The sequence below is a fragment of the Galeopterus variegatus genome, unplaced genomic scaffold (assembly GCF_000696425.1).
Source record: "Galeopterus variegatus unplaced genomic scaffold, G_variegatus-3.0.2 Scaffold11301, whole genome shotgun sequence".
Classification (NCBI taxonomy): Eukaryota; Metazoa; Chordata; class Mammalia; order Dermoptera; family Cynocephalidae; genus Galeopterus; species Galeopterus variegatus.
Genome location: NW_007737412.1, coordinates 15,016 through 24,474, shown reverse-complemented (window position 1 = coordinate 24,474; position 9,459 = coordinate 15,016). Strand labels below are relative to the sequence as shown.

Genomic DNA, 9,459 nt, shown 5'->3' with positions numbered 1-9,459 from the left:
CTGCCACGCTTCCCAAGTGGCGCACTATCCAGTGCGCCACCGGGCCGGCCCAGGAGCAATTCTTAATTGCATAAACAAGCAAATCTTTTTATTCCAGTCCAGTGAATAGGAATGGCTTCTAGGCACCTGTGGATGTGTCCAGCAGTAAGGGTACTGCACCTCCACCCTCACACTGGCTGCACACACAGGGCCTCTGCTGGAGAGCACAAGGCACTGGCCTATTTACAGACTGGAACATAGTTGCTACCCAATGGGAGGAAAGTAATGGGGGCTGGGGAGAGGGCCCTCCTGCCACTCTGAGCCTAGCTAGATTTAACTCCTATCAGCAAATTCCAGGTTTTAATTATTTAAATTCCCAGTGATAGAGAGGCCTCAGAAAACTACCAGTTGACCCATGAACAATATGGGGGCACTGACACTCCCCCTACAGCAGTTGAAAATCCAAGTATAAATCCAAAAAATTTTCCAATATATTTATTGAAAAAAATCTGCATATAAGTGGACCCACACAGTACAAACCTATGTTGTTCAAGGATCAACTATATAAAGATTTGAATGAAAAACAGGTTAAAATTAAATGTTTTTGTTTCGGGGCTGGCCCGGTGGCGCACTGCTACAGTGCGCCACTTGGGAGTACAGCGGCGCTCCCGCCGAGGGTTCGGATCCCACATACAGACCGGCGGCTCACTGGCTGAGCGAGGTGCGGGCGCAACACCGAGGGTTGCGATCCCGTTGCCAGTCCCAGTCTGGTACGGGCGCGACACTGAGGGTTGCAATCTGTTGCCGGTCACGAAAAAAGAAAATAAAAAAAAGTTTTTGTTTCTTCATGAAAAAAAATCAAATATACTAATGTGGTAAGAGAAATGGGGATAGAACAGAATGCACAGCAAACTTTCTCTCAAGAAACATTTTGATGATCAGCAACTTCTGACATAAAATATACAGCTACTCTTTTTCCATTGCCCAAAGAAGGGGAAATCCAAGACAATCTAGACTCTGTTGGAGCAATGACTATGTCTCAAACAGATTTATTAGAAATGTCCCCTAGGTTAAACCTAGGTTTAATAGTATTTGTTGATAGGTCATTTTTTGAAACTGAAACAGGAAAAATATCAGGCAGGATACACTGCAACAGTCTCAACTGACCCCTAAATTATGACTCATACTAGAGGTAGAATCAGTCCAGATGACAGAACTTATCCTACTCAGCAAAGCTTGCCAAATGCCAAGAATTAAGAGTTAACAATAATAGCAGCTATGCCTTTGGAGTAGTCCATGATTTTAGAATACTGTAGAAACAATAAGGGTTTCTGACCTCAGTAGGAATCCCAATTTCAAATGGTCAACAATTTTAAGTGCTCTAATGCTTCCTAAGGAGGTTACTATCATAAACCCACACTGAAAGGGGTAATATTAAGGCTAAAGGAAATGTCCTAGCTAATCTTTATGACACACAGTCCTGGCCCCCATGATACCCAAAAGCCGAACCTTTGGAGAGATTAAAAAAGGCTATTTGGAAAGCTCACAACTGGTTCCAGAGTCTGAAAAGAAAACATGACATAAATTACAAAAAGAAAATCTCTTTCAGAACACTTTCAGGACAAACACTTGGTGGCACCAGAGGACCTCAATGAAAGTGCAAAAATTTTACATGAGATTACTATCAGAGCAAGGACAAACTGAACACTATACTCATTTAGCATTGATGGGGAAATTTTACTAAGATTGCTGAGGATGTCTCTGGTGCACATCTCATCTGTCACCAGCACTATTTTGGTAAAACTGTATTCTTATAAATCCAAGCCTCAGGGTCTCTATGAACACCTCCAATTGGATTTCCTAAAAATAACCTCTGCAATGGTTTCTGAATGTGTTCTCATTATTGTTTAATTCTTTTCAGATAGATAGAAACTTTTTCTTTACAGAGAGCTACAGCTCTGAGAGTAGAAAAAAATTATTTGATTTTGTGCTCCCAACCTAGGACCTCCAAATGACATAAGTACTAATTTTACTGGGACTTTTAATAGAGAACTTTACAAATCCTTGTCGTTTATTTAGAAACATCACTGTCCTCATCATACTCAATCTTGAGTAAAAGTAGAGAAGCTAAATATTAAATCTGGCACTCTTGAACTTACATTACTAAGAAGGCTACCACTGCTTGCAAGACCATGAAGTCCATACTCCCCTACACTTGGTTTTCATCATACAATCTTGTTAGAGGTTGCCCTATACAGATGGCTACTTCTCCCCCGATTTTGGACATTTCCTTAATTCAGATAAATATGGTAAAGTACTCCAAGAAACTCATGCAACATGCATCATAGACATCACCCACAAATGTAAGTTGTCTTTCTTCTACATGACCTAAAACTCAGTTATAATGTCTTCTGGAAATGACCCCACAGAGAAAAAAAACACCTAGAAACCATGTTGGAAATAATCCTATCAGGTTCTTTGCTAGCACAGTAACTAAAATCCAGGGCATAGATCCTTGGATTCATGTCTCCTAGATGAACAGACACTAGGTTTCACTTTCCAATACCTGGACTGCCTTTCCATCAAGAGATTTAAAACTAAGATGTCTTAAGAAAACTTCAGAAGCAGACTGTCTTCAGAAAGAAATAGCTTCCACCTGAGAGCTTTGGATCAAGATAACTAGATAATATAGACAGCCTCTACCCAAGACCTACAGAACAAGATCTAGATGAGGGGTCAACAAACTATGACCCATGGGCCAAATCTGACTAACTGTCTGTTTCTATATGGCCTGTGAGCTACAAATGGTTTTTACATTTTTAAATGACTAAAAAGAAAAAAAAAATCAAAAGAATAACAATACTTGAAATCACCTAAAAATTGTGTAAAATTTAAACTTCACCATCACCAGAAACAACTTTATATGCTATTATTACTCTTTATAAATCAGTACAGATCTTGATTGATCACATCCTAAATAACAGCAGTCTATTCTCCAGCTCAGGCTGAAAAGCAAAGGGGGTTTGAGAACTGAAACCACCTGCATTAATATAACAGCACTATTAGTACTAAGAGCTGATAATATCTGTGTCAACATAACTTAGTTTTTTGTTCCAGGAAATCTTTGCCCAGTAGATTTAAGTCTATAAAAACCAATAAATTATACCACTGTTTCAGGCAATTGTTGCAAAAGAATTTATCTGAGACAACTGTGTACTTTGGTAAACACCTGGTTTATCAAACAGAAGTTTACTCTCAAGACTAGCTTCAAGATCCTTGTGTTGCTACATACACCAATCCTAAAATATATCACAAAATTTGCCCAATCCCAATCAATGTCCTGTTTTAAAAGATCTGCCTACAGCCACTTGAGCCTAGACCCCCATAACCCTCTACATATTCCATAGTTGCTTTATTGATAGTTTGGTAATATTTTGGGGAATGCAACAAGGCAGTTCTAATTTACATGGCCAACGACATATGAAAGTTCCTGTTTTGCTACAAGATTGTAAAATAAGATAGGAATCTAGATTTACTTTTCTTCAGATGGAATCCAGCTCTAATACCATTTCTTGAATAATCTGTTCTTCTGCATTGATTTGAAAGCCACCTTTATCATTCATTTAATTGTCTTACGCATTTGGATCTACTTCTGGACTCTATTATCACTGCCATGCTATTTTAATTATTACAGCTTTATAATATGTTTAAGAATTGAGTGTGACTATTTCATCCTCTTCTTTTTCAAAAATTTCTCAGCCGGTCTTGTATGTTCATTTCCATATAAACCTTAGAATCAGCATAAGTACCCCAAATACGCTCTTAGTATTTTTAATTGAATTGTGTTAAACTCACTCATTAATTTAGGGATTCTGATAACTTTATACTATGTTGATGCTATCCAAAAATAAGATATGACTTTATATTCTGAAATCTGCTTTGAGATTTAGTTTGCACTTAATATTTACCTGTTCTTTCTCTCCGCACACAGGTCTGTGTAGAGAAATATAATCCAACCTGGTTTTACTCATATAATCCAACCCTGGTTTTACTCCCATATTCTGCACAACCTTATGGGTCTGTCTGGCCCCAAAATTCAAGTCATTTCTAGTTTGGTTTATCCTCTGTCACCTGAATTCTCATTCTGATATGTTACCCCCAAGTTCCTGTTTCGATGTTGACAAATGGTGAGAACAGGGACCATAATTAAACTTCCAATTTTTAGCTGTTAAGATTACTTTGATGGAAAGGCATCAAAGCATGGATGGAGAAGCACTATCATAAATGCTTCAATATAGATAAATATCATTAGAGAGAAATCAAGAGCTGATAACACTCTTTTATATTTGGTTACATTATATAACAATGAAACAGAGTAAGGCTAGGTCAGTGAACCAAACTGAATCCATTTTCCCTGCAGAGGACACTTTGTTATTTTTCCACTCCTCAGTCTTGAGACCCCCAGGGCAAATGATTACCCCATGGGCTGCCCTGACAAAACAGACTGAGATAAGAAAGGAAACAGATATTTACTGAGCCACAAAACCCCTCCCCAAGGCTTATTTACCATAATTGTAAAAGTTACAGATTAGCCGTAAGACCCCTTTAGGAATTCCCACCTGTGCACAAAGCATCAAGGTGACTGCTACAATGACCCTCCTGGGGTCACAATGATGAACACCACTGCCTACTGAGCACGCACCCATGATGCAACCAGGAAGAACTGAACGGACCACCTCCAGTGATGCCGGCCTGTACTCCTTAACTCCTCTCCCTACAAAAGACTCTAAACAGCTCCCCTCAGGGGGCTAGCTTTACTGTTGCTAACCCCCTTATGCATAAGTCTATCTCCTTTTTTAATAAAGTGTTGCTTTACTGTTGGGTACATTGTTCATTTCTATGACTTTGGAATCCGAGAGCCTAATTTTTTTTTTTTCCTTTTTTGTCTTTTTTACTGACTGGTAATAGGATCGCAACCCTCGGTGTCGCGCCCGCACCGCGCTCAGCCAGTGAGCGGGAACCGGTCTCCACATGGGATCCAAACCCTCAGCGGCAGCGCCGCCGCACTCTCAAGCGGCACACTCTCCAGTGCGCCACCAGGCCGGCCCGCAAGAACCTAATTTAATCACTGGCAAAAATTGGAAAGCTTTGGGCACCGGAGAGGACTCTAGCTGCAAGAGGCAAGTGGCCACTGGGACTATTTTGCTCCCATGTCTCTGCTGCTGGCAGATCTCTCCTGGAGTCCCTGGCCTAAATTTTGACAAGGCAATGCTTTATTCTCTTTACCTTTCTCTGATTTTCTGAGCCCTCTTCAGTTTGGTTGGATTGTATCCACTTCTGTATAGATGCACCCTGGAGGGCTCCTGGCTATGCTTTGTTTTTCTGATTTAAATCTACTCGATACTTTTCTTCTTTATGCTGAAAATAGTGGGGAGAACTGCTTTTATCAATTACTATTAATGGAATAGGTTGGCCCCACCAATTGGGACAAGGATAAACTGGACCCCACTGCTCCTCTTTTCTCTTTGTTTGTTTGCTTGGTTAGACATTTAGTTGAGTACCGGTAATCTGAATAAACCTTCCAATCCTTGCATCAACTTTTGGACTTTCAGGTCATTTGTTTAATGCGAGGGCAAGCTGAGCCTGGCCTGTCGATAATAACACCACCCTGGGAAAATATGGTACTAGTAAATGAGGTTTCACTGCTTTATAAATATTCTTACTGCCCTATACACACAATATGTATGTCAGATGTAAACAACTCATAATATGTTGGGTAAAATAGGAAAATGTCAGGGCCCCTCAGATGTTCAGAACCTTGCTGAGCATGTGCTGTAAATATCCTCAGGTGTTCCTTGTTACTACTTAATGTAAATTGTGTATGGGCACCCAGGTGTCCAGGGTTGTGGACTTAAGTATAAAAAGACTAACAGCTCTGATCCACAGTGCTGCTCAGAACTCTCAGAGAAGCCACTAGGATAGTTGCTCCTAGATCTGAATAAAACCCATTCATTTTTCTATGCCTTTGGCTCCCAGAACATTTTCTATTACTTAGCTCACAGACGTACGTGTGGAGGGTTTGTAACCCAATCTGTGCAACAGACTCGAGGGGTCTGTAAGCCCTAGCTTTACAATAGTAATATTGAGTCATCCTCAGTGTTATAACACCAAAAAGCCTATACAAAATTCTTATCCTCGGTTTTCTAGAAGCCCAAATGTTATCAACAGTCTTATTGGAATTTTCTCAAGGCTTTGTTTAGAATAAGGCACTACCCCCCAAAAATGTTTAGGAAATTAAAAATTAACTTTGCAATAAGGATTAGATATATTTTTATTTTATTTATTCATTCATTTTGGCAGCTGGCCAGTACAGAGATCAAACCCTTGAACTTGGTGTTATTAGCACCACGCTCTAACCAATTAAGCTAACAGGCCAGCCCTCTTTTAAACAGAAGCTAAAAATTCTAATCTGAGAAAAAATACTCACCTTTTGCCATTTGAGTTCTTGTGTCTCCACAATAATTTTACCAATCTGCTCTTCATATTGAGTTTCTGCTTCCTAAGTCAAAGAAAACAAAAAATGTTATAAAAATTAGGACTTTAAAACTTCCAGTTTTAGCTCTTTCTAGAGAGAGAGAATCAGCAGGCTCTCACCCTTACAAAAAGAAAAAATATGGACAATTTGCAAATTAAGTGGTCAAATCTATCAGAGAACTGAGGTCCCAGATCAATCAAGCAACCCAAAATCTGAATAGAGACAGGCGCGTACTGGGAGAAATAGAACTCCTGCATTTGCTTACCTGGGACATAAGCCACTGAGTACCAGTAAGATGATTCAGCTGAAAGTCCTTAATAAATTGCTAAGAGCAGAATGTGGGATACCATAAAAATGTGAATCCCCTCTGGAGCCCCTGAAATAGTGAGGTTTGTACCCTTTAGGTGGCTACAGGTAGGTTGTAAAGAATCCTGAGAAAGCTTTCCCCTGTGGCACTGGCTGTGGAGAGGAAGAGCAGTCACAAATCATCTTCCTTATTTTCGCTACAGACCTAAACCCTTAATCTGGAGGGGTAAGGGCAACAAAACTACAGCTAAGGACACTAGTGGAAATCCTCTGCAGCTGGGCAAGGGAACCAACAGTCACCACCAAAAACTCTACCTAGATAAACCTGTCTTCCTTATCTCCCCTGAGGAACAAAAGCCTTAGTCTCCAGTGGAAGGGCAATAAAACCTATAACCTGAGAGCATTTGTGGAAACCCACTATAGCTGGGAGGAGGCTGACCACAAAAACAAACCAACAAGCTCTATCTTTGGGGGAGGGGAAGAAATACATGCTAAGCCCAGCATTATCATATACAGTGTATATTGACAAAATAAAAATTTAACAAAAATAAATAAATAAATAAAAAATTTAAAAAAAAAATAAATCAACTATTTTAAATAAGCTCAATGTGCTGGGACCATTCTTCTTTGTGTAGTAAGACATAGGACTTACTACACAGACTTTAAATCAACTATTTTAAATAAGCTCAATGTGCTGGGAAAACAAACAAACAAACACCATGTACAAAAATACTGCAGCCACTAAAAAGATAATAAGGGAATGCTACAAACAAGTTTATACTCATAAATTTGACAACTTACAGAAATGGACTCCTCAAAAACCATAAACTACTAAAACTCAACCAAGATGATATGAATAATCTGAATAGTCCTATAACCATGAAAGAAATTGAATTTATAATTTTAAGGCTTCTGCAAAAGAAATCCCCAGGTCCAGATGGTTTCACTGGAGAATCATACAAAACATTTAAAAAAGAATTAACACCAATTTTAGAAGAGGAGGAACAAAATAGGAGAGGAGGAAACACATCCCAATTTATTTCATGAGGCCTGTTTATGATGATACCAAAACCGGCCATAGACAGTACAAAAAGAGAAAACAGACAAATTTCACTCACAAATTTTGATGCAAAAATCCTTAATAACATATTAACAAACAGAATCCAACAATGTATAAAAAAATTATACACCATGACCAGGTGGAATTTATTCCAGGTACACAAGGCTAGTTCAATAGCTGAAAATCAATCTGTGTAATTTACCCCATCAATAAGCTAAAGAAGAAAAATCATATGACCATATCACTTGACACAGAAAAAAGCATTTGACAAAATCCAACACCCATTCATGATAAAAACTCTCAGCAAGTTAGGAGTAGGGGAAATTACCTTTACTTTTTGTAAAGAGCATTTACAAAAACTCTACATTTACTATCATATTTAATGGTGAAAGACTGAATGCTTTCATTCTAAAATGGCAGGGATGTCTGCTCTCACTACTCTTACTCAACGTAGTACTAGAAGTTCTAGCCACTGCAATAAGGCATAAACAAAGAAACGAACAAGCAAGTAAGCAAATGGATTGGAAAAAAAGAAATAAAACTGTCTATTTGCAGATGACATGATTGTGTACATGGAAAGTCCTAAGGAACCTATAAAAAAAATCCAGAACTAATAAGTGAATTTAACAAGGTCACAGGATACAAGATCAACACACAAAAAATCAATCACATTTCTACATACTAATGATGAACACGAAGAAACCAAAATTTAAAATATAATAAAACTTATAACCATGTCAGAGAAAATGAAATAAGTATTCACTTAAAAAAAATGTACGGGGCCGAGCCCGTGGCGCACTTGGGAGAGTGCAGCGCTGGGGGCGCAGCAGTGCTCCCGCCACGGGTTCGGATCCTATATAGGGATGACCGGTGCGCCACAGCACTCACTGGCTGAGCGTGGTGTGGCCGGTCTCAAAAAGGACAAAAAAAAAAATGTACAGAATCTGTATGGTAATACACACAACAACATAGATGGATTAAAAACATACTGAATGAAAGTACCCTTATGTAAAAGAATATATGTATGTATGTTTTAATTTATATGAAATGTTAGAACAAATAAAACTGAGTGGAGAAAAAAATCAAAAGAGTGGTTACCTCTAAGGGAGGGAGTAGGGGTAGAATTTGCCTGGGAAGAGGCATGAGAGAACTTTCTGGGCTGACAGAAACATTTTATTTCTTGATAAGGGTTTGCATTATACATGTGTATGCATCTGTCAAAACTCATTGAATGTACAGCTAAGATTTGCACATTTCATTGTATGCAAATTTTAGTGCAAAAAGAGCTATAAACAAATAGTGAGCTCTGCTTAATGATATGTATTTTGAAGTATTTAGGAGGAAGTGAACTGTTGACTGCAATTTACTTTGAAATCATCAACGAATAAAGTTAAAAGGAGGCTAGACAGATAAGTGATAAAGCAAGCAGAGTAAAATGTTAATGGTATATGAGTCTTACTGTAAAATTCTTTCAGATTTGCTGTATGTTTGACAATTTTCATAATAAAATGTTAGGGAGAAATCAAAATGTGGATGTTAAATGAAATATGTGCTTTTTTAGTGAAATATTTTCCTTATG

The 9,459-nt window shown here is 38.5% G+C and overlaps 1 protein-coding gene across 1 annotated transcript in view; it reads right to left on the bottom strand.

Moving 5' to 3' along the window:
• The window catches only part of LOC103610550 (coiled-coil domain-containing protein 73-like), a gene marked incomplete at both ends in the record, with an annotated part of 15,995 nt that extends 9,156 nt beyond the window's left edge, over positions 1 to 6,839 (bottom strand). Inside the window, 2 exons of the mRNA XM_008594700.1 lie at positions 6,467 to 6,538; positions 6,780 to 6,839. Coding sequence (XP_008592922.1) covers positions 6,467 to 6,538; positions 6,780 to 6,839 — 132 coding nt within the window. The remainder of the gene's footprint in view (positions 1 to 6,466; positions 6,539 to 6,779) is intronic.
• Positions 6,840 to 9,459: the final 2,620 nt, after the last annotated feature.